A 26843-nucleotide genomic window follows, 5' to 3' on the forward strand; every position below is an offset into this window, starting at 1 on the left:
GCTTGGGGGGAGGGTACAAATCCTGGAACATGATGGCAGAAGAGGACCTAGTGGGGGTTGAATTGTTATGTGGAAAACCAAGAAATGTTTCACATGTACAAACTACTGTATTTTACTGTTCACTATAAACCATTAATTCCTCCAATTAAAGAAAAAGAAAAAAAAAAAAGATTGCCTGAAGTAATGCTACTTACTTTGAAATATTAGCAAAAATAATTATCTTTAATTTATACTTACAAATACCTTGACTAAAATATATTTTTGGTTAATTTAATTGTATCCCAATTAAAATACAAATAAACATTTAATCAGAATTTATTTATTGAATATACCATGTAGAGAAGTTCCTGCCCTGGGCATAGTTGAGTTTAGAAGGAAGCAAGAAATGATCCCCCTTCACAAGATTAGAAAGCTACAATTTTATCCATACATTACATATGTCTGTAATAAAGAAATATATCAATAGAAATGAATAACTACATTAGTATATCAGAATCATATTAGAAAAATTTAAAATATCACAGAAGTTAGTGAAGTCAGTTAGCCTTTCCTAAAATAGAAAGTTAAGTATATTTGCCATCACAGTGAATTTTTCTGTATTAAAATTTTCATTCAAATGACATTATTTCCATTTAAAGCTTTAATATAGTTATACATGAAACCAGATTCCAGCTCTTAAAAAAATTACTCTTTGGGGTAGGATCATTTTAACATTTTCTATGAACTATGTATTCTTCTCTCAGTGAAAGCAATGTCAGATTCTTGGTCTATTTTAGAAATACCAAATAAATAGAAAGATTGGACATTTTCTTGAATTAAATCCTCACACAAAGTTATGAAGAATGTTTTAGAAGAACTCAGTTGTAAGTGTTCTCAGGCTTGCAACTGGGAAGCAGTCACTCCATCAAGCACTGGCCCCTCTAAAGGCCAAGAGGATGTCATTTCCTTTGTTTAAATTCAATCCTGCATGGCCCTTCTGGCTGCTGCACACCCGTCAAATGGAGACAACTCTAAAAAGAAAAAAAGTGTATATATATGCAGGAAGAATGTGAAAAAAAAAAAAGAGCAACAAGTCTACAATTTTAGACTCAGGCTTTATTCATTCTAATTATCACTACAAGATGCAGAACTTTGATTTGAAGTACTGCAAAGATTTGCTTGATGGGTTTCACAAACTCAAGGAACAGTAAGGGAAGCAAATTCATTATTCTAATGACAATCTCTTCACAGTTTCACAAATCCCAAGAATATTGCCATCTAACATTCACTTTATCTGTTTTAGTCTACATTTCTTGATCCAAAGCTCTAAAACCTCATCTACAACTGCTGAGTCAAACCCCTATGCCACATATTATAGAAGTTTAAACAATAGGGGGTCGGGCGGTGGCGCAGTGGGTTAAGTGCACATGGCACAAAGCGCAGGGACCGGTGTATGGATCCCGGTTCGAGCCCCTGGCTCCCCAACTGCAGGGGAGTCGCTTCACAGGCGGTGAAGCAGGTCTGCAGGTGTCTATCTTTCTCTCCCCCTCTCTGTTTTGCCCTCCTCTCTCCATTTCTCTCTGTCCTATCCAACAACAAACAACGTCAACGATGGCAATAATAATAACCACAACGAGGCAACAACAACAAAGGCAACAAAAGGGGGAAAAAAATGGCCTCCAGGAGTGGTGGATTCATGGTGCAGGCACTGAACCCAGCAACAACCCTGGAGGGAAAAAAAGAAAGAAAAAAAAAGAAGAAGTTTAAACAACAACCTGGTGTTGAAGGTGTGAGTCATTATTATAGTTCGCCTAAACTCATAATTTTCCAAAAATCTATGTTGTAGTTTGAAAACGATTTAATCTATCTTATTTATGAATACTGGATAAATATGTGGAAGGAAGTGTGAGAGAAGATGAGTTATTGCAAATAATGCAGAGAAATTGTAGAAATTTAGGAGCCTGAAAAAGAAAAAACAAGTTCTGTCAACCTAAGCATTTGAGAAAATAAGAAAGGAATCAGTTCAGTCTGGATCATCCATCTATTGTCAAATTCAAGTGCATAGGACACAGAATGATTCTTAAGCTAGGAGATCCTAAGGGGTATTGATAAATATTGCAAGGTGTCCACATACTCTAATATTTATTTATCCAAATATGCATTTTTCTACAAAGGGGATCCATAATAGCTTTGGTGAGATTTTTGCATAACTTCCTAAAAGGTAAAATGGAACAAAAGGAACCAAACAAAAAAAACCCTCCATTATGTTCAGAAAAACAAAAGTGCATTTGCAAGAATACTGAGATGAGATTTTAAAATTCCCTAAATGTAGTAACCCCTATTGTCTGCATCATCATAGATACTGGAAACTTTTATAGTGTTTCCTTATTATTTGATTCTTAATGGGAAAGGGTAGAAATTGAACTAAATTCCCTAATAACCTGTTGAGGTAAAATAAAACTTTGGGCTATTGAAAAATCAAAAATTGAAATCTCCAAAACTGATATTTGCTGCTGTAACAAATGTATTAATTTGAGTGAAGCGGTTTCTTAGGACAATAATTTTCCTGTACTTGACAAAGGAGTTCTCAGAATATGAGCTACACTTCACCTTCTCTCATTTCTTCTAAGAGGTTGGTAATTTGAAGGTTATTTTCTGTGTTTTTGATGCATTTTATAACATATTAACACAAGCCTAATAACTAAATAATTTTAATTGAGATTTCTCTTTAAGGAATTGTGAAATGAAATATTTTTTGAAATAACTGACAATTTAAACTCCTGTTTTTCTACAGACTAAGGTAACACTTTAAAAAATAGTTTTGCAATATCAAAACAGAAATAAAATGTAGACAGAATAATAAAATGAATAGAACTAGTAGAATGAAGTAGCAGGCAAAATATTGCTTTTAAAAAACTGATTAAAATAGCTGATCTCTTGTGGCCAGGGATGTGGCTATGGGAAAAGACAAGTCTTACATGAATGAGTTTCTAGATTTGATCCCTAACACTGCATATGCTAGAGGAGAACAGTGCTCTGATCTCTCTTTTGTGTGCTCATAAGATTAAAAACAACTTGGAGCTGGGTGGTGACAAACCTGGTTATGAGCAAGCATTACCATGTGCAGAGACCTAGGTTCAAATCCCCAGTCCTCACCTGCATAAGGAAACCTTTGCTAGTGATGAAGCAGTATTGCAAGTGTCTTTCTTTCTCTTCCTCCCTATACCTACCCTTCCCCTCTCTCTATCTCTCGGTCTTATTAAATAAGCAAACCATTTTTTTAAAAAAAAACTTAGAAAAAAGAAATTAGCAAGAAATTGCCACTCTTAAGGCTAGACGCTATATGGTTTAGACAAATGCCACCTTTCTAATCTGAAAAGGCATTCGTACTAGATGTTGAGTCTGTTGTGGGCAGAATTATGACAGGAACCATTATTTAGTTACTAAATCATACTTATAGGAAGGAACTTTTGTGAAGGTCTCGATTTTTTTATTACTATTATTATCATTTCTGAGAAAAAGAAAGCAGAGAGAGGGGAAGGGCAAAGGAGAATGAGAGGAAAGGTAGAGAATAGCACTGAAACTTCTTTCAATGCAGAGGGGGCGAGATTTGCACGTGGGTCATGCTCATGACAAAGCAACACACTATCCAAGGAAGCTATTTCATTGGCCCAAATATCCTTTTGTTGTGGCATTTTGAGGGATCTTCATAACTGAAAGTTACTCGTACTTAAAATATAAGTGAAAAAAATCAAGGGAAAGAGATAAAATGTGCATATCTGTGAGTAATATAATATTGCTAGTGTCACTTAAGCACTTACATAATTCTTACTGAAATGTCACCCAAGAGTTTTATTTATCCCTCCATACATTAGCCTTATTATATCAAGGGCGAATTGAAGCACAAAATGCTATGTGGATAGTCCTGAGATTGTAAAGTTTGATTTATGAGCTTTAGCCTCAGTGGAAAGACAATCTGTTTTACTGAGAGTTTTTAAAATGACTTCCAAACCTTTGAAATTAAATTAACCTTCTCCCTATTTTCTAGGACAATGGGCCTCAAGTATAATATTCAAGCAGAAATACATAGTCTTGAACTCCTCCCTAGACCTCATAGATGAAGAATTAAAGAGTGAGACCTGCTAGTGTTTATCCTATCACCTTCTCTCCCAAGTGATTTTGATATTTGTACCCCCTTGAGGACCAGGCACTAAAATAATAAATTAACAGAAACAGAGAGGACATAAATTACTGATCAAAGTTAGGAACAAAGTCATGGATTTCTCATTTTTGTTCTGTATTTCTCCCATGTCATTGCTTCTCAGATGGACCAAGAACTATAAATTGTTCAGATTTCAGCCCATAGACATGACTTTTGAGGGAAACAGGATCAACACCACAGTCATGTTTATTTAACTCAGTAGGGAATAAAATCAAAATTGGCAAATTCATTTTGGAGATCCTAGATACTATTAGTGATGGAAACACTATCATTGGGTTCTTGTAATCTTATAATGTAGAACATAGATTAGATTCAGAATTAAGGGATTATCTTCTCAGACTTGTTCTGTATAAGGTACTTGTTAAGATTAAATATAAGTGAGGAATCAGCAGCTTATCCCTAGTAATTAAAACTAAAGGGATAGAGCTTGTGTTAAACTTGAAACTCGGGCAGGGGTAGATAGCATAATAGTTCTGCAAAGAGTCTCCTAATCCCCTGTACCATCATAAACCAGAGCTGAGCAGTGCTCTGGTAAAAACAAACAAGCAAATAAACAAAAAAAAGAAAAGAAAAGAAAGGAAAAGAAAAGAAAAGAAAACTTGAAACTCGGGCTTTAAAAATTTTAAAAGCACTCACCTCTTTTGGTAATGGATCTAGGAGACTACAATCATATTTATATAACATTAAAATAATAAAGACTTGAATTTCCGACAGAGCAAACCACCTGAAAGAAAAAAATATAAAGTGTTGCCTGTTTGTGAAAGAGAATGTAAATTATCTACCAAAGTACAGAAAAACTTTCAGAACAAATATGCCCTTTCATGACAAAATAAATCTTTTAAGAGAGTGCAACAAAATCTATCATCCATTACACTTAAAATTCAGGTCTTAAATCTGTCCAACAATTACTAGGGCTTAGCAGCAACAGGAAAGTTTGACAGCACATAAGCAAGAAAAGGGCCAGCAAAATAGCACACTAGGTAACATCTTTCCTTTGTCATGCTCACAGCTCAGATTCAGGCTGAACCCAACAAAGAATACACATGTCAGCATATTTTAAGTGAGCTGTACGTGGTGTTGAAGTGTTTTGAAGAATTCAAATCCCAAATATACCAGTGGACAGCAGTAAAAGCGCCCCCTCAACCCCAATTCTTCACTTAGACTTTGAGAATTATTTTAATAGAGTAAGGGAGGGAGATAGATCCTAGAATCAAATTAACTCCTGGAGGAGGGAAGGGTGAGGCTAAAATGAGGGCTATTTCTCTCTGACTAATTTGCAAAAGAGACAACTATTTATGGCTAGAGTAGGAGACTAAAGAGGAGTTAAAAGATGCAAAAGAATAAACCAAAAAAGAGAACATACACTGAATGATTTCCCTTTTAAGAGGGACTCAATAAAAAACAACAACAAAAAGACAGGGAGGGAGATCACAAAGTGAAACTTGGACTAGGCATGGTGTATTGCATCAAAGCAAAGCATTCTGAGGAAGAAGGGTGAGGGAACGGCTGAAGAGAACCTTGGGGTCCTGGTGCATACTGATATAAAGGGACCTAGGCTGTGAGTGAGAGTGCTCTGCAGAGAACTTCCACAGGGAGATTAGAAATTTTACCCATGTGTCAACTACTGCACTGTAAACAACTAACCTTCCCAATAAAAATGATACAGATAAATAAATAAATTAGAAGTCTGGTTGGCACCATGTTAGCATCTGGAACCTGGTGGCTGAAAAAAGAGTTAACATATAGAGCCAAACAAATTATTACTAATCATGAACCTAAAGGCTAGAAAAGTTCATATGAAGAGTTGGGGGGGGGGGTGTCTCTGTTTTATAGATAGTTAGTAGTCCTATTTTGGTTATATTCCAAAGAGCCCATGACTATACTAGTTATTTGGTTTGTTTTTTCCTGAGCCTGACATCTCATATGCAGGTGGACCCAAGTTAATGTCTGGGGAGATGATGTTATGGCTGGGAAAAGGACCAGAAAGCTGGATCAGGGAAGAGAGTAGCTCCGTAATATGGGAAAAGGGTATAACTATTGTTGACTATAAACCCCACTGATTTGTTCTAATCTGGGGCCCATATTCAGCTTAGGAGCCTATGTGACCTCTGTATCCCTATAGCAATGTTCCAAGCTGCCCCAATTTCAGGACCCATCTTGCTGCCCCAATTTCAGGACCCATCTTGCATCTTGGAACTTAGAGTATGTTGTCCAGCCTCCCTTCAGAGGATGGAATATTCTCTATCCTTGTTGATCCAAGTTGAGGGCAAGGTCCTATAGGGGCCCACAAAGGGGTTTATTGTGTTGTTTCTGATAGAAATGACCAGTAACAATATATAGAGAGAGCTCTATTCAAGATCTAGTCCTGTCATGTCTGTTTGGGAATCTCAGGACTCCCCAACTAGGACCCCCGCTGATGGGGTCGCCGTTTAGTGACTAAAGAGTCATCATTAAAGTATGCCAGTCTCTTGCCCTTATTCAGCTTGAACTCCAATTCTATCAGGTCTCAGAGACAGAAGAGGGAAAAATAAGTGGGGGGTGTGGCATGGCACTATGAATTACTAGATGTGACTTAGAAAGGCAAAGAAAACACGGCCACAGAAAAATTGAGCAAACATATGTAAATATATACAGATAGTTATAGAAACTATTGTCAAACCATATCTGTGATTTTGGGAGAATTAATGCAGTTTCCAATGGAGGAAATGTGGACACAGAGCTCTGGTGGTGGGAAAAGTGTAGAATTATACCTGTTATCATATAATTTTGTAAGTCAATATTAAATCACTAATTAATTTTTTTAAAAAGGTAAGAAAGGTAAACAAATGAGACTGAGGAACAGTGGTCAGAGAGGTAGTATAACAAAATAAGAGTGATATCTACAAAGCCCAGTTAAGAGTTTCTTGGAAGTCATGATCTCCCTAACAAATGGCAAAGATGACAATGGCCAGCTAACAAGTCCAATTAGATATTAAAGTTCCCACTTTATGATCACATTTTCTCAATCCCTAGTTCTTTTTCTAGAAGTAAATTTGATGAGTTCACTCTGTCAAGTAACTAGTGTGACATCTTGTATTCAGTGGAATAAGAAGTAATTCCCTATATTCAATGTATACCTGAAAGTATTAAAATAAAATGCTGGCTAACTTTGCATTTGTGGATTATGAAATAGTTTTTGTAGATTCCACTTTGTTCTTATAAATGCTTTTAGTCTTTCTTTAACATCAGCTAACTATAGAGCAATGAGTGTAGTACCCTGGGGTAACTTTAGGACCCTTAAGAGTCTTCATTCATATTTAGCATAGGAGCCTGTGTAATCCCAGCATCCCTATTGGTTTGAGGTCACTTCCATGGTCTTAGCCAGGAACATTCTAGGCTTTACTCTTTTCATGGGCCCTAGGTCAGATTTATGGGGTTTATAGCTAAATATATATGTTTTTCCCACATTTGGGAGCTACTATCTGCCCTGATCCAGCTTTCTAGTCTTATTCCCAGCTCTGACACTATCTTCCCAGACAATACTTTTAGCCCACCTGCATGTTAGCTGCCAGGCTCAGGCAAAAATTAGTAAAGTCATGGGCCCATTAGAATATACCTAAAATAGGAAGGCCAGCTGGTGGCGCACCTGGTTGAGTGCACATGTCGCAATGCACAAGGACCTGGGTTCAAGCCCCTGGTCCCCACCTGCAGGGGGAAAGCTTTGTGAGTGGTGAAGCAGGCCTGCAGGTGTCTCTCTGTCTCTTTCCCTTCCCTACCACCCCCTTCCCCCTCGATTTCTAGCTGTCTCTATCCAATAAATAAAGATAATAAAAAAATAAAAGAAAGAAAGGAAGGAAGAAAGAAAGAAAGAAAGAAAGAAAGAAAGAATATAGCTAAAATAGACTTCCTAGCTTCTTCCAACATAAAGGCCCCCAATATCATCTACTATATTCTTACCTTTAGGTTCCTGACTATCAAGCAGCTTATTCTACTTTATGTCTTAATGCTTTACCAAGTTGCAGATGCCACCATGACACCAACCTGACTTCCTTGGGCAGATGATCTCACCAATGTACCCTTGAACCCCAACCTCTCCAGAGCCCTGCCCCACCAGGGAAAGATAGAAACTGGCTAGAAATATGGATTGGCCTGTCAATGTCCATGTCCATCAGAGAAACAAGTACAGAAGCCAGAACTCCTACCTTCTGCACCCTATGAAAATCTTTGGTCCATACTCCTAGAGGGATAAAGACTAGGTCCCTTCCAATGGAGGATAGGGACCTCTGGTGGTGGGAATTATATGGAATTGTACCTCTCTTATCCCACAGTCATGTCGATCATTATTAAATCACTAATAAAATTTAAAATAATAATAATAAAAGAGCCTTCATTCAAGTCCCCAGAAGACAGACACTGCAAGGAAGAACAAAGATAATGAATTACTCATGGCAGGAATGAGGTAAGGCAGTTCTAAGTGAAGAAGGCACTCTAGACTGAAGGATAACGTGTTCCAAGCACAGATTCACAAAGTAATCTGGGGAGTTGGCAGTGGCGCACTGGATTAAGCAACCATAGTACAAAGTCCAAGGACCTGGCTCAAGTCCAGGATACTGGTTCAAATCCCTGATTCCCCACCTGCAAGGGATCACTTCAAAAGTGGTGAAGTAGGTCTGCAGGTGTCTATCTTTCTCTCCCCCTTCTCTATCCTGTCTTCCCCTCTCAATTTCTCTCTGTCCTACCCAATAAAATGGAAAAAACAGCCACCAGTAGCAGTGGATTTGTACTGCAGGCACCGAGCCCCATTGATAACTCTGAAGAAAAAAAAAAAGAAAAGAAAAAACGCTGGAACATCAGGTTATTCACTCCCTGTAGCAGTGGTGAAGGTTGAGACTGGACAGATCAAGACAAGTAGTTATGGAGGGGCCTAAATGTGTGATGTCACAGTCAAGGTCATAGCTTTGGGACTCTGATGCTAAAGAGCAATAAATTTCATTTCAAAATTATACCTATATGTGAAAATGAAGTTTTTCTGAGTGTCATTATACAGAGAAACACATGAATAATGTAAATAAGACCAATATTCACAAGCTATTTATAGGACAAAGTTAAATAGTACATAAACACTATATGTATTTACTTTAAAAAATCACTAGAAATGTGTTTTCAATTTTATGAACAATAATTTTATTGAATTATTATAAATTAATATTAGCAATAATTTATTAATAAAATAATTAATAATTTTGTCTACTAAATAATTTTCCAACAGAATCTTGTAGAAAATAAGGTATTTATTTCCTTATTTAACATTAGTTCCTGTTATGCTCTTACACATCATGGAATTCCATTTCCCTTGAGGTAAAATGATAACTTACTTTTTGACCAATTCATACTGTATGTTAATAATATTTCTTCATTGTTGTTATTTATAATTTAGTTTAGTTATTAAACCATTGTAATAAGTAAAACAGCATAAATATTGGTTACATTTAATATCAGTCAGTGTTAGACATTGTAACATCATAAAAGATAAATAATATAGGTAATAAAATATGGGCTCAAAATTTTATTTCTACAGATCAAAACATTTTAAAATACTAGCAAAATTACCACAATTAACCACTAAATAAATATTTTTTGCAATGGTAAGAAAGTGTTTTAAGTCTTTATCATACTATCAACTCTTATTTGCTGTCTAATATAGGAGAGATGAATTAATATATACCTATGACATTAAAAGCTTTTTATGTCAAATAAAGTAGACTTCATAAAATTGTATTCTTACAGAAGTTCTTCAGCAGCAAGCTCAACTGTGATCATATTAGAGATATTTTCTTAATACTTAGAAACGTCAAAGCAGTGAAAATGAGTGGTATTACACAGAAAAGATTTATTTTTACACTTAGAAGAACATTACATATGTGCAAATAAAGCGCATTATAATATAAACATGTTTTAAAATCCCTTAACTACTTAATACTTACATACTTTCCCCATTTGCATATAAAAGTTCAAGGATAGGGAGTCAGGAAGTAGCGCAGCGGGTTAAGCACAGGTGACACAAAGCACAAGGACCTGTGTAAGGATCCCAGTTTGAGCCTCGGCTCCCCACCTGCAGGGGAGTCGCTTCACAGGCGGTGTAGCAGGTCTGCAGATGTCTATATTTCTCTCCCCCTCTCCGTCTTCCCCTCCTCTCTCCATTTCTCTCTGTCTTATCCAACAACAATGACATCAACAACAACAATAATAACTACAACAGTAAAAAAAAAAAAAAAAACAAGGGCAACAAAAGGGAATAAATAAAATAAACGAAAGAAAAATTTTTTAAAAAATTTTAAAAGTTCAAGGAACATTACACAGGCACTGAGAACTTAAAAGTTGACTAGATACAGACTGTGCCTCAACATGCCAATAATGCACATAGAGAAAGTAACTGTACAAGATCAAGGTGAATATAAGTGACTCCGGAAACTCTGGAGTCTGGAGAGAGCACTATGATCTTGAGTAATCAACATTATGTGTGTGTGGGGGGTGAAACTTGAGCTGAACCTTGAGGGAAAGACAGGCTTTAAATAAGTAGACCGTTGAGTGACAGCATTCCAGACCCAGAAGACAGCCTGAACAAGAAGTAGAATGGGCACCATAGTGAGGGAATAAGTAAACCCTCTGGGGAGATGTTCAGAAGGTACAATTGTGTCAGGTCATAGACAGCCTGGAGTTCTAGGCTTAATGTGTTTGGCCTGTAGATAGTAAAGTCAGAGGCTTAATGAGAGACTCACACTCAAGAATATTTATTCAGGGAAAATTAATCTACATGTACAGATTAATTTAGCAAAGGTGGCTTGAAATAGAGATAATACAGCTTGGGAATAAGATGAAGAAACAATGATGGTACTTGATGTGTAGGTGTAAAAACCTGGTTTAGGAGGAGGGAATGGACATGGAAGACCAAAGCCAAGGGGGCCAGGTAAAGGTCCACATGGATAAGTGCATAAAAGGAGCCCCATTCAAACCCTGCTCTTCACCTAGGGAAGGAAGCTTCATGGGAAGTGAATCAGAGTTTCAAGTACTTCTTCTTTCCTTCCTTTCTTTCTTTCTTTCTCTCCCTTCCTCATCAATTTCTTTCTGTCCTATTAAATAGGAGAAAAGAAAAAAAAATCTACCAGGAAAAGTAAATTCATCATACAGGCAATTGAGTTCCTGGTGGCAATGAAAATTTTTTTTCTTTTCTTTTTTTTTTTTTAATAACAGGACCAAAAAGTAGAGAGAAGTAAATGGTCTAAGTCTAAAAGGTCTTGTTCCTAAGAGAATGACGTCCTGAAAAGAGAAAGGATACTAAACAATGATGGAATTAGGGGAAATTCATGATTTGAGCCTTAAATATCTTCATTTAGAGACTTCCTTCTCACATTTAAAGATAAATAGCTCTCTCTTCTTTTCCTACAAGAAGTCATTGCAAGCAATGCCAACATGGACTGGAAAACTGCCACTGTTGCCAGGAGCAGGGGCTCTGAAGTATATTCCTAGTTGCTACCAGCTGCAGCTTATGAAAATAGAATGATCTTGCCCTGGAATTCAGAGAAGGCAGCATACAGACATACTTTCACCAGCATCCTTCATTGAAGCATGGTGAGTCAAGTTAAAGGGGGAGTATTTTCCCCATAACCTCATCTCCTTAAGAAATCTATTAAGAAACCAAGATCAAATGGGTGCAGGTTAATAATCCAGATCTGACATTCTAAACCTTCAGTTTGAATAAGAATTAGATGAAAGGTGTGTTAATACATACACACACAGATTGCCACTTCCTTCTCCCAATATTTTGGATTTAGAAAGTCTTGGGAAAGACCCAAAAATTTCATCTTCTGTACATTTTTAGGTATCCTACTTAATACTAGTGGTCTGGATATCACACTTTAAGAACCACTGATCTAGAGGAGTCTGACAGCCTGAGAAATGAAGTTTATCAAAATTTTTCATTCTTGCACATACACAAACATATTGAAATATTTTTTTCAGTGAAATAAGCCAGCTATTTAGCTGTTGATTGAAGGAGATATTAACTTGAGAGGGTAAGATGATTAAGTACTGGGAGAAGGACAGAACAAAATTGTAAGAGAAGAATGAGATATGGTAATCTAGAAAAGAAGGGAAATAAGATACATATAAAACAAGTGGTTCTTTGTTTTTTCATTCATTGAGAAAAGCAAAAATGCATGCTAGTGGACATACACTAAGATCACTGTTATTTTTCAGTTGTACCTTGAACTGTTCTTATGGTGACCCTGCAATTACTCTTTCTAGAAATAAAACTCCCATGTGTATTAGCTATGAGAAATTTGGATACCTCTTTTTCAGTCTTCTTACTCAAGATAAGAACAAAGCAATAATACTGACTTTGTTAAGATTGAGTACTCACAGAATAGAAATGGTCTTGTAACATATTTTAATCCCTAACTATCTAGAAAAAAATCTAAGAAGCATTTGCTCTTTTCAATGAATTATTTATTTAATGCGAGAAAAGAATAGAATGAAGAATCACTCTGGGTTTATGCAGTGCCAGGAGGGGAAGCCAGCATCTCACTCATTCAAGTCCCTTGCTCTAATACTACCATTATCTATTTTTATAGCCTCAAAATAAAGTCACCAGTTAGTTCTTGAGGCCAAAGGGCTCTTTATGCACATTTTACAAGGGATGATTATGACCATAACTTCTTGATGGAACTCCAATAGCTAATTGTAAATCTAAAAACAAACACTGATGTTGAGACCAATATCTATGGAAAGGAATGAATGAGTCAAACTTGTGGGATGCATGGATTAATTTAAGGAACAAAGTTCCACTCCCAGAGAATTAAGGGTGAAATCAGTATTCGAGGAGTCCAGGATCACCAAATGGAAATGTAAGCTTTTGGAAAGAACAGAGAAGGAAGATCACTTGGGACCCCAACAAGGCAGGACTAGAGTGACTTTGGGAACCCACCAAATCACTGCTGAGTGCAAACACGTGTGGCTCATGGACAGAGAGGAGCCTAAGGAGAGATTCCTGGGGCTAAAACCTGTTTCCACTCCTGAGGAGCTGGTAATAGTTTACTGGTTGAGGCACCACCTCCAATTTGTTTTACAAACAAAAGGACTGCTGAAGGGAGAAGAGGACTCCCCTAAGACTCACCAAATGCAATTGTTAATCTCCATCCTTACTGCCCTCAGAAACTGTAGCAGAGGGTCGGAAGTCCTGTGCTGACATCAGGAGACAGAGAACTGACCAGGTAACTCAGGAGAAGACCTATATCCCGGTGGCATAGTGGTGGGGCTGTATAGTGGGAGACTTTCCACATTGTTTTCCTGATGAGAACATGGTGAATAATTGCCTCAGCACCCACAGACTATAAATGGGACTTGTTTAGAAACTCAAAGGGCCAAGCAGTGCTGCCGGGCTTGGCAGAAAAGCTGAATTGAGTTGGGAGCTTTGGATCCTTGGGGTGTGGGAGTCTCTTTGCATAACCACTGTATTATCTCTCTCACACCCTGACTTACCTCTTGGTCAGAAGTGAGTGATTAAGCTAAGAAGCCTAGGTATAGTTAAAAAGCCCTCAGGCTCCCATAGCCTACAGGAAAGAAAAAGAACAAAAGAGGCTTTAATAGCCACTGTGTTTCAACTCAGGGATTGAAGTAATATTGAAACAATTGTTAATTTCCACAACTGTGAACTATTTAGGTACCTTACTTAAACACAAGTCAATCCAGGCAAGAGTGATCAATAATCTGAAAAGTAATGAGAGAGGGACCTCATAATGTGACAGGGTCCCCACTTCCTTAGCATAACTGACTCCATCTTAACCTGAACATGAACTTGTGCAATTGCTTTACTTGCCAACAAGAAGTAGATCTTAGTGTTCTGAAATTATTGATTAATTGTTGATTGTTTCCATAAGGGGTTGTCCTGACTGCAGTAACAGACCGCCTTAACCACCACATGTTTGGATTCTGTAACCTAGCTTACTTTCCGCATTTACTCCTATAAATGGTTGTGGTACATTGCACTTCGACTGCACTCTGATCAGCGCTTCTTAGCTGTTGAGTGTAGTCACCAGCTGGCTTAATAAAGACTCTCAAATTTGACTGAACTGGTCTCAGGTAGTCTCTGACACTTACCCCACAACAATAACATACTATATAGAATGGTTAAACTAAGAAGAAATATTGGAGAAATGAACCAGGACAAAAGTCCAGCTAACCACCCCAAGGTTGAAGCATAGAATAATGAAGTCAACATCCAAATGCTAATTAAGGAAGTAGTCACAGGAGTGAGTAAAAAGTTTGAAAGAATTGTCATCAGAAATGAAGAAATAACCAATGAGACTCTGGAAGAAAACACTAATTATCTCAAGGTTATTAGAGAGCTGAAAGCTGAAATAGCTGACCTAAGAACACAACTAGCTGAGCAAGCTAAAACAGTATCAGAACAGGGTAACAAAATAGATTAACTCCAGAAAACAATAGAGGGGAGAGAGAATGGAATAAATTAGGCTGAAGACAGAATTAGCAAGATCTAGGATGAATTAGAGACAACTAAAAAAGAAGTAAGAGATCTCAAAAAGAGATTAGGAAATACTGAAAACAACAACAGAGACCTATGGGATGACTTCAAAAGAAATAATATACACATTATTGGCTTACCAGAGGAAGAAAGAGAAGGAGGGGAAGAAAGCATTCTTTAGGACATAATAGCTGAGAACTTCTCTAGTCTAGACAACATCAAAGATGTAAAGGTTCAAGAAGCCCAGAGGGTCCCAAACAGAATTAACCCAGACTTAAAGACACCAAGACACATCATATTGAGAATGGAAAGGAATAAGAATAAAGAAAGGATCCTGAAGGCTGCAAGAGAAAAACAAAGAGTCATCTACAGAGGAAAACCCACATAAACACTACAGGCCAGAAGAGGATGGCAAGATATCTATTGAGTGCTCAATGAGAAAGGCTTTCAACGAAGACTACTGTTTCCTGCTAGGCTGTCATTCAGACTAGATGGAGGCATAAAAAACCTTCTCAGACAAGCAACAGTCGAAAGAATCAACTATCATCAAGCCTGCCCTGAAAGAAGTTCTGAAAGGTCTCCTATAAACAGCCAGACCATCATAAATATGCCCTCTATCAAAACACTCTAAAAATCTACAAAAATAGCATTGAAATATCTTCAGTCTAGAAACAACAGAGAAGGCATTAAGTGATGGAGAGACTTAACCTTATATACAACATTGTAATATGTTAGTTTTTTTTTTCTTATTGTGGCACCAGGACCTCACTTACGTACAAAGTCACCACTGAGTAGCCTCCCTAGGTTAATGTTTCACTCATTATTTTAGAGAATTGGGTGAAAAGAAAGGAGAAGGGGTGGAGGAGACAGCATAGTGATTATGCAATGAGATTCCAAGCCTGAGGTTCCAAAGTCCCAGGTTCAATCCCCCACGCCACCATAAGCCAAAGCTGAAGAGTGCTCTGGTAAGAAAAAAGAAATCTAAAAAGAGAAAGAAGACAGGAAGAGACTGAGAAAAGATACCAAAGCACCATTCAACAACACACAGAATCCCCTTCCCAGTCCATGTTGCTCCCATGTGCTGCTAAGACTTAAATTTAGGGCTTCACACATGATAAGGTATACACTTAACCTGGTGCACTATTAAGCTCCCTATAGTACAGTTTTCATTTCACTCCTTTTTCTAAAAAGTAAATCCACTTTCTCAACAGAAGATTCTTATTTATTAAAGAGTAGTTATTGAATTTGGTGTGTAAAGTCAATAAAAAATAAATGAAAAAAAATAGTCAGGACTTCCGGCAGGCAAAGCCATAGAGTAACAGCCAACTAAACAGAAACTCCCACCCAAATAAAGAAATATCTATAATTATTGAACTTGACAAACTTCATCAACTACAACTGAGACACTTGCAGAAGCACTGCAGCCTCAGGCAGGTGCTCACAAGTATGGCTAGGGTGAGAGGGGTATAGGATTGAAACCAAACACACAGAACTTAAGAGTCTCTACAAAAGACAACACCATATTCCCTCTATGCAAGCAGCAGTCAAGGAAACACACAGTGCTGGCTGAGGGAACCCTTGAGCTTTTAATCCTTGACTTCTGGGGTATTAGCCTATTGGCAAGGACACATCACAATAGTGGGGACATTTCTGGCCAAACCCAGGCAGACATAAAGGTAATTTGCAGAAGCTGGTGGCTTAATGGTAAATTGAACCCTGCTTCTCTGAACACAGCTGTGCCTAGCAGCAAACCCTTGTGGCTTAGTTTCAGACAAAAATCATACAGTGAAATCATATATACACAACACATGGAATACAGAAAAGCTCAGGAAATAATAAGAAACAATCCCATGCTCCACTCCCCACTATGAAGAATGTTCACTCTCAACAGTTTTATTCTACACAGTCCAAGAAACCCTTGCCATAAAATTCAGGTAAGAAAAAGATATCAAAGGAATTCAAATTGGAAAGGATGCAGTTAAATTATCATTATTTGCAAATTTTATGTAGTTATACCTAGAGGACCTCAAAAAACTACTGGAAATCATCAATAAATTTAGTAAAGTAGCAAGTTACAAAGTTACTTTTAAATATGTGGCATTTCTATATGCAAAGGATGAACCAGCGGAAAGGAACTGAAGGAAGCAATCCCATTATAATCAAACCAGAAAGATAAAATACCTAGGAATAAATCTAACAAAGGTTGTGAAAGACTTTGTTAATGAAAACTATAAGACACTGTTAAAAGAAAAAGAGAGTGATAGAAAGAAATAGAACACATCCCTTGTTTATGGAATGGAAGAATAAATATCACTAGAATGGCAATTCTGCCAAAAACAGCCTATAGATTCAATGTAATCCCTATTAAAATCTAATTACATATTTCAAGGAAATTAAACTTACCCAATTTATCCAAAAATTTGTGTGAACTACTAAAAAACAGGAATAGCAAAATCACTACAGGGGGATAGATAACATAACGATTATGCAAAGAGACACTCAAGCCTGAGGTTTCAAAGTTCCAGGTCCAATCCACTGCACCACCATAAACCAGAGCTGAACAAAACAAACAAACAAACAAAAAACAGCAAAAGTCCTCCTAAGGAAAAAGAAAAAAAATGAAGGCATCACAATGCCCAACTTCAAATTACACTAAAAAGCAATTGTGGTTAAAACAGTGTGGTACTGAAACAAAAATGGACATACGAGCCAATGGAACAGGATAGAGAGTCCAGAACTAAACCCACACATGTAAAAGTACCTTATCTTTGATAAAGGGGCCAAAACTTCCCAGTGGTGAAAAGGTCTCTTTAATAAATAGTGCTGGAAGAACTGGGCAGCCACATGTAGAAAAATGTAACTAGACCACCATCTAACACCATGCACCAAAATTAGCTCAAAGTGGATAAAAAATCTGGATATTAGACCTGAAAGTATAAAATACATAGATGAATATATCAATAAAACACTTCATGACATTAAAACTAAAGATATATTTGGAAATTCCAACCCATGTACAAAGGAAACAAAAACAATATTGAACAAATGGGACAAATTAAAAAACTTCTACACATCAAAAGGAAATTCCATAAGGATAAAGAGGAAACCTAGCAACTAGGAGATATTTGCACACCACACTTCAGACAAGTGGTTGATATCAAATATATATAAAGAACTCATACAGTTCAACATAAGGAAAAAGAACAACCCAATAAAAAAAGTGAGCAGAAGATATTAACAGTTCTCTAAAGAAGAGATATACATGGCCCACAGACATATGCAGAAATGCTCCAATTCACTCATCACTAGAGAAATTCACATTAAAACTACATTGAGATACCAGGTCACACCTGTGAGAATTACCTTCTTCAACAAAACAGGAGAGAATAAATGTTAGAGAGGATGTGGAGAGAGAGCAACTCTATTACACTGTAGGTCAGAATGCAAACTGGTGCAATCACTATGTAGAACAGTAGGGGAAATACTTAATCAAGTACACATGGAAATACCCTATGATCCAGTAATACCACTCCTAGGCATTTATTAAAAATAGTAATAATAATAATAGCACTAATCCAAAGGATATATGCATCCCCATGTATATAGCTGCATTATTCACCATAGCCAAAATATGAAAGCAAAAAAATATCCTTCAACAGATGAATGGATAAAAAAAAAGTTATGGGACATATACTCAATGGAATACTACTCAAGAATTAAAATGATGTTGTGTCCTTTGGGATAACATTGATGAAATTGGAGAAGATTATGCTTAGTGAAGTAAGGAGGGAAAGGACAACTACAGAATGCTTTCCCATGTAAAGTATAGAGAATAGGGGACTTCTGGGAGGTGTGGTCATGGAATAACTAGCACCAAATCACCTCTCCTCCCAAGACAACAAGTAAATACAACAAGAGACCCAAGTGAAGTCATAATCTACAGCTGAAAGTTCTGCAGCCTCAGGTTGGTGCTCGCGTGCAGTTGGAGGAAAAGGGGCATGGGTGTGGGTTGAAGAACAGCAAAGCCAAAATCAGAGATTAGGGCAGTGCAGGTGCTGAGCTGCGTCATTTTGGCAATTTCACTTTAAGAGCAGCAAGCAAGTAACATTGTTCCTAGTGCCAGAAGAAAAGAGACAAGGGATTAAAACCTCTCAGTCTTTGACTCAGGGGGGGCTTTAGCCTTGTGAATTTAAGGTAAGGACACAACATAAAACACAGCATTTGTGACCAAAAGCATCCACCAATGCAACCACCCCACCCCACCCAATCCCACTTGTCACAGATCATACAAACAAGAGAAACCTACAGATCACAATAGCACCACCTGCTGGCCAGCAATAACCAGCATAAAAAATGTACAAGCAGAGAAACAGAACTAAACAGCCAACTATGCTGTATCAGCCAGACAGAAATGAAACAGGAAATCCAAGGAAATACAGATTTAGAGAGACTCTCAGAGACAGACTACACAGAGCTCATTATGAGGATTAATCATTATGAGGACTCATTAATTTTCTTAATAAGAAATTAAGCAAGAATTAAAAGAGCACGTTACTATAGAATTAAAACACTTATAACAGAGATGACTAAAAATTTTCAAATCTTGAAAGAAGAACTTCAGTCAGAACTCCAGGGAGTAAAAGACACCCTAACTGCAATCCATGCCCAGGTAGAAGGCTTAGGAAGTAGATCCACACAGGTATATCTGTGTGATAGGTATATATGAAGAGGGGGACAAGGCCAGAGGTCCAGAGTCCATTTTCAGAGCAATTTTAGCTGAGAACTTCCCTCACTTAGGAAACATTCAGAACATTCTCATTCAAGAGGCAGAAGGATCACCCAGATTTACAAATACAAAAAGACCAATGCCAAGGCACATTATTGTAAAACTATCAAAAGTCAATGACAAGGAAAAAATTTTGCTGGCTGCTAGGGAAAGGAAAGAAGTTACATACAAAGGCAGAGCTATAAGACTTTCATCAGATTTCTCTTTACAAACTCTAGAGGCAAGGAAAGAGTGGAAATGACATATTCAAAGTTCTAAAGGAGAAGGAATTCCAGCCACGAATATTGTATACTGCAAAATTATCCTTCAAATATGAGGAAGAAATAAAGATTTTCTCAAACATTCAAGAACTAAAGGAATTTGCCACAATCAACCCCACCTTACAAAAACTACTGAACTGAGTCCCACAAGAAAGGAGGAAGCAAAGGACTACACACACCAAGTTGTAGATGCTACCATGATATCTGTCGGGAAATTGTGAGGATCCTCACAAAGCACCCTGCATTCCTGATACTGTGGCCTATCTATGTAATCACTGTTTAGCCTGAAAGATCCCCACCCATTTCATTCCTTTGATCTATCTTCTTTCTACCCTTGACACCCTCCCTGTCTACAGGGTAATAGTAATCCTACCAGTTAAAACCCTCTCAACAGTTGCTAAGGCAGTTTCTACCTTCCCAGCCCCCTTTTGCCTTTTTTCTGCCCCTTTCCTAGCATTCCGACTTGCCATTTTGCACTTTAAAAGCCTAGGCTCTCTGATCAGTAAAGATTTGCATTGCCTCATCACCACGTGTTTGGTTCCTGAATCATCTCCCTCGCGTTGCTGAGTGAGTAGCAGCCCAGGCTGGCTCCGGTCGAGTTCTCTCCAACCCAAAGATTACGCGCCTGGGAAGAGGCACCCCCATGGTAGCCCTGACTTGCCTGGACAGATGACCTCACCAATGTACCCTAGAACCCCACCTTTCTAGAGCCCTGCCCCAGTAGGGAAAGATAGGGACAGGTTGGGAGTATGGATAAACCTGCCAGTGCCCATGTCCGTCAGAGAAGCAATTACAGAAACCAGATCTCCCACTTTCTGCATTCCATAATGACCTTGGGTCCATGCTCCCAGAGAAATAAAAAATAGGAAAGCTTCCAATGGAGGAGAAGGGATATGGAATTCTGGTGGTGGGAAATGTGTGGAATTTCACCCCTCTTTTTCTATGGTTCTGTCAATATTTTCTATTTTTTATTTTACAAATAAATTTAAATTTAAAAAAAGAAAGGAATAGAGTCAGGACCAGACCATAGAAACTTGCCAAATATATACAAGAGATAGATAGCTACAGAAATAATAGTTAGGGAGTCAGGCTAATAGTTAGGGAGTGGGTTCCTCACCTGCAGGGGAGTCGCTTCACAGGCTGTGAAGCAGGTCTGCAGGTGTCTCTCTTTCTCTCCTCCTCTCTGTCTTCCCCTCCTCTCTCCATTTCTCTCTGTCCTATCTAACACCAGCGACATCAATAACAACAACAACTACAACAATTAAACAACAAGGGCAACAAAAGGGAATAAATAATACATAAAACAAATAAACAAAAAACAAATAATAGTCAACTTATATCTGTAACCTTGGGAGAACTGCTGTAGTTTCCAATGGAGGGAATAGTGACACATTTTGGTGGTGGGAATAGTGTGGAATTACACCAATGTAATTTCTCATAATTTTGTAAATCAACAATAGATCACTAATTAAAAATAAATAAAATATAGGGAATAGTACCATGAACATGAAAATAAACAAAAGTCAAAACATAATCAAGACTGTAGAAAAATTATAGTGTGATCTGGGGGTGGGAGAGACACAGACCTTTGGTGGTGGAATGATGTGAGATTTTACTTGTACTGACTTATAATCTTATAAATCACTATTAATTCAATATAGCAAGGAGGAATAGATTTAATACTTCAAGTTCTCTACCTAGATAATAGCTCTGAGTATACATATTTTCGTTTTAGCCTAAGTATTCAATGTTTCAGATTTGTAAGATCATCAAAATCTGACAAAGGACTTAAATTGTTTAAGCAGCTCTAAAAGCATATATATATTTAATACCTAAGTTACCTGAAAATTTAGGCCAGGTAGATCAAAACCATTTGTTCCTACAAGTATAAGGTACTGTTATTAGTAGACACCCTTAAATTGCATAAAGCATAGTGATGTCAAGTATATTACGGTAAATCCTAACCGTTAAATTTTCAAAGAAAAACCCAACTAACTGGGTTATAATATTAATAATTAACTACTGCTATTTTCAATTTTTTTCTCCCTCTCTTTTTTTATTGTGCTTGTTATTATTGTTATAGCTGTTGTTTGATAGGACAGAGAAAAATGGAGAGAGGAGGGGAAGACAGAGAGGAGGAGATAAAGATAGACACCTGCAGACCTGCTTCACCACCTGTGAAGCAACCTCCCTGTAGGTAGGGAGCTGGGGGCTTGAACCGGGATCCTTATGCTGGTCCTTGCACTTTGCATCATGTGGCTTAACCTGCTGCACTACTGCCCAGCCCCTTATTTTTAATTGTAAGACTCAAGGAACCCTTCTCCTTCTCTTTAAGATCTGTATGTCTCCTAATCCTGGAACCTCTAGGACTTTGCTCGTACTTGATGTTTCTTCTCTCTGATACTTTATCCTTTTGTATTGCTTCTGTTGACCTCAACTAAATCAGTGCTGCCAGTTCTGCCATGCCATGTTATGCCATGTTATGCTACTACTTATTTGTAACTGCAGACTATCTCTAGAGATGCCAAGCCTGAGATGTCAAACTCCCAACTTCTCTAATCTGATTAGATCTTTCCTAACACATGAGACTACCTAGTTCAATTTCTGATGGCATGTTTTTCTTTTTCTTTTTATCTTTTTAAAATAATTTTATTGAGAGCTTAATGGTTTGAAAATAGTACAAATTCTCCTTTTCTTGTGGTAGGTGTCTGCAGAACAGTCTGACTCCCAAGTTAGAGAGTTGGGTCGTATCAAGCATTAGGACCTATCTCTCTCCCAACCTCTTCCCCTCTTTTCTGAGTGTCAAGTGACTATTGAGGTGAAGGGAGAAGGGCAACGAAGGAAGACAAACACTATTTACAATTTATTGAAACCAAAATAAAAATAAGTACTTATTTTTTCACTTTTTAAAAGTCCCAGGATGATAAACATTATATAGAAATATATTATCAGTGGAACTCTGGGCAAATGTGTGGGTGCATTAAAGGATTTTCCGTTGGTATATTTTCTAGCAAAGTTACAGATACTAGATACAGACAAGGACCTAGTGTACTGAGTATGTGTACATATATCCATAAGCAAGTGTCAATTATATACCTCAAAGTAAAAGTGTTTAATAGCCCTCTATAGATAGACTTAGACCTAATAAGGCTGGCATTCTAATAGAACGGCCTAAAGAAGGCATCATAAATTCTCTATATATTTATTACTTAAGTCTAGACACCATTCTCTACTAACCTTTACTTCACTTCCCTTACTCTGTCTACTCAATTAACTATATACAAGAAAGTATGATGTATTCTTCCATCTGTTTTAATCTCTTCTAACAGAGTATCAACATTATTAGTAAGCTTTAGAAGAAACACTATACAACTGGTCAGTGCAAAACTATATATCAAGTAACAGACTTATTTTTCTTTTGACAACCTTTATTAGAATAATCTAACAAGTAAATGCAGAAAAACTTGAGGCTGGGGGTTCCCGGAAGATGGCAGACTGAGAAGCTGCTAGTGGCTTGAGCTCTGACCACATCATCTGGAAACAGTAGGATTTTCTGGCTTTAGTAGGCCAGTGAATAAGGGGTCCTAGCGGTGACACCAAGGAGGTGACTATAACTTAATTTGGGTTAAAAAATAGAGTAGAAAAAAAAGGGAAAAAATTTTTTTCTTTTAAATTATTATTTCCAAAGTGCACCTCCTCCCCCTTCCCCCCCAAAAAAACCAGTCCCTGGGGACCAGCTCCTAGCAGGCTTCCCTGCTGAGCTTCTTTCTTTACCAAGATTCCTGTCCCACCAGGGAGTATCATTCATTCTAAGTCTATTCCCTTCTGAAACCTCTGGCCTTTTTGCTTTCTAAGTAGCCAACCCCCCCAACCCCGCATAGCTAATTAAATAATAAAAAATAAATTAAAAAACTCTTTCCTTTCACCGCTGTTTTATTACTGTTCGTTTTCTTATATTTTTCTTTTTTCTCTCTCTTTTTTTTCTTTTTCTCACTCTTGTCATCCTTTCTTCCTTAATCCTACAGCTTCCAAAGCCACAGGCTCCATCCACCACACCACCAAACAGTGTGCTTTCACAGAATTCACTGATACACGTTTGGGAATTATTTGGGGGAAGAATTCTGACTCAGAGTGGACTCTCACTGTGAGTATCTCTGCTCAACTTCCTTTCCTCCTTTGTCTACCCCTAGAATATACAGTGGATAGTAGATTTGCATAACTGTCTATTTCAGCTTTCTTTGTCTAGTCCTGAGGTTTTTTTTTTTATTTGTGTGATGTTTTTTTTTTTTTTTCTTTCTTAACAATCAGCTGCCTCTGTTCACGAGGTTTGAGGTAATCTGGGACAGGGTTGTTTTTTTTACCCTGCTCTATTTTAATATTAATATTATATAAAGGCATATATCTTCTCCCCCCTTTAGGTTGATCAGAATTAACTCTTAGGGTATCTTTCATTGCTAGGGTAGTGGGCATCTTATCTATTGTGGGAGGAACTTGTCTCCTTACTCCTACCTCCTCTACAGACTCTCCCTTTCCTCCTCCTCCTAGCTAATTAAAAAAATTAAATTAAATTAAATTAAAAATAAAGTAATCAAAAAAACCTTTCCTTTCACTGCTCTTTAATTACAAGTCTTTTTCTTATCTTTTCTCTTTTCTCTCTCTTGTTTCTTTTTTTTTTTTATCTTGTCATACACTTCTACCTTCCTTCTTCTTTGCCTTTCTGAATTTGTGAATTATTTTGGGGAAGAAATCTGACTAAGAGTGGACTCTCTATGTGTGTACCTCTGCTGTACTTCCCTTTCCCCTCTTGTTATCCCTAGAATATACAGTGGATAGTAGATTTACATAACTGTCTATTCTTGCTATCCCTTCTTTCTTTTCTCTTTCTTCTTCACTGGGATTTGGTTACTATTTTTTCAAGGACTGGAGACATTGTTTGGCTAACTGGTAGTGATTAAACTGCTTCAATACTTGCTACAGTTGCTATTGTAATTCCTGAGGTTGGTCAGTGCAATTGAAATAAAGGTATTTAGTACAGTGTTGCTTGTACTCAAGAAACAACAACTGAGGAACAACAGAGCATAAAAAAAGAAACACATAAATCAAAAAAATGGGTAGATCAAAAACAAATAAAACTGCTACTCCAATGAATGAAGACAAGAGCCCAGAAGAAACTATAAATCAGCCAGAAGTAACCATAGACAAGAAAAGTATGCAGGCAATAATAAATTTATTAATCACAGAAATGAAAACAACATTGGAAGAAAGGAATGGCAGTATTAGGGAAACAACAGTTGAGACCCCCTAGGAAAATACTGATTATCTTGAGGCAATTAGAGAACTGAAAGCTGAAATAGCTGAACTGAGGAAAGAAGCTGAGGGAAGGGAAAGCAGACTAACAGAAGCAGAAAACAGAGTCAGAATTAGTCATTAGAGGAGGAGTTAGAGAAAACAAAGAAAGAGGTGAAAGAGCTCAAAAAGAGATTGAGAGACACTGAAAACAACAACAGAGACATATGGGATGATCTCAAAAGAAGTAACATTCATACAATTGGCCTGCCAGAGGAAGAAAGAGAGGAAGGGGAAGCAAACATTCTAGAGGAAATAATAGAAGAAAACTTCCTAGACCTCAATAACAGAAAGGACATCAAGATTCAAGAGGCCCAGAGAGTTCCAAACAGAATCAACCCAGACCTGAAGATACCAAGACACATCATAGTCACAATGAGAAGGAGTAAGGATAAAGAAAGGATCCTAAAGGCTGCAAGAGAGAAACAAAAAGTCACATACAGGGGAAAACCCATAGGATTATCTGCAGACTTCTCCACTCAAACTCTAAAAGGAGAAGAGAATGCCAAGATATCTATCGAGCCCTGAATGAAAAAGGGTTTCAACCAAGGATAATATACCCTGCTAGATTTTCATTCAAACTAGATGGAGGGATCAAAACCTTCTTAGACAAACAACAGTTAAAGGAGGCAACCATCACCAAACCGGTCCTGAAAGAGGTTGTAAAAGCTCTTATAAACAAGAATATCACTATAATACTTGCAATATATCAGAGCAAACAAAAATATTTTTTGAACAATGGCATTACAATACATTAAATCCATAATATCAATAAATGTCAATGGCTTAAACTCACCCATCAAAAGGCACAGAGTGGGGGGATGGATCAGAAAACATAACCCAACCATATGCTGCTAGCAAGAATCTCATCTGTCACAACAAGATAAACACAGACTTAAAGTGAAAGGATGGAAAACTATCATACAGGCTAACGGAACACAAAAAAGGGCAGGAACAGCCATTATCATCTCAGACACGATAGATTTTAAATTAAATAAAGTAATAAAAGATAGGGAAGGACATTACATAATGATTAGAGGATCAATCAGCCAAGAAGACTTAACAATTATTAACATCTATGGATCCAATGAGGGACCATTTAAATACGTCAAGCACTTACTGAAAGAATTTCAAAAATACATCAATAGTAATACAATAATAGTGGGAGACTTCAATACCCCACTCTCACACTTAGACAAATCAACAAAGCAGAGAACCAACAAAGATATAAGAGAACTGAATGAAGAGATTGACAGACTAGACCTCTTGGACATTTTCAGAGTCCTTCACCCCAAAAAACTGGAATACACCATCTTTTCAAATCCACATAACACATACTCAAGGACAGACCACATGTTAGGCCACAAAGACAGCATCAATAAATTAAAGAGCATCTAAATCATTCCAAGTATCTTCTCAGACCACAGTGGAGTAAAACTAACATTAAACAACAAACAGAAAATTATTAAAAGTCACAGAATTTGGAAACTAAACAACATATTGCTTAAGAACCACTGGGTCAGAGATTCACTCAAGCAGGAAATTCAAATGTTCCTGGAAACTAATGAAAATGAAGACACAACCTATCAAAATATTTGGGACACAGCTAAAGCAGTACTGAGACAGAAACTTATAACCATACAATCACATATTAAACACCAAGAAAAAGCTCAAATGAACGACCTTACTACACACCTCAAGGACTTATAGGAAGAGGAACAAAGGAACCCT

The 26843-nt window shown here is 37.3% G+C and overlaps 1 protein-coding gene across 1 annotated transcript in view; it reads right to left on the reverse strand.

Annotated features, from left to right (window-relative positions):
• Nucleotides 1–299: 299 nt before the first annotated feature.
• Nucleotides 300–26843, reverse strand: part of LOC103119449 (24-hydroxycholesterol 7-alpha-hydroxylase) — a 116403-nt gene continuing 89859 nt past the window's right edge. Inside the window, exons 12-13 of the mRNA XM_060189920.1 lie at nt 4838–4925; nt 300–1010 (exon numbers count right to left, since the gene is read on the reverse strand). Of these exons, the coding sequence (XP_060045903.1) occupies nt 939–1010; nt 4838–4925 (160 nt within the window). The 3' untranslated portion in view covers nt 300–938. The remainder of the gene's footprint in view (nt 1011–4837; nt 4926–26843) is intronic.

This window comes from Erinaceus europaeus, chromosome 4 (genome assembly GCF_950295315.1).
Source record: "Erinaceus europaeus chromosome 4, mEriEur2.1, whole genome shotgun sequence".
NCBI lineage: Eukaryota > Metazoa > Chordata > Mammalia > Eulipotyphla > Erinaceidae > Erinaceus > Erinaceus europaeus.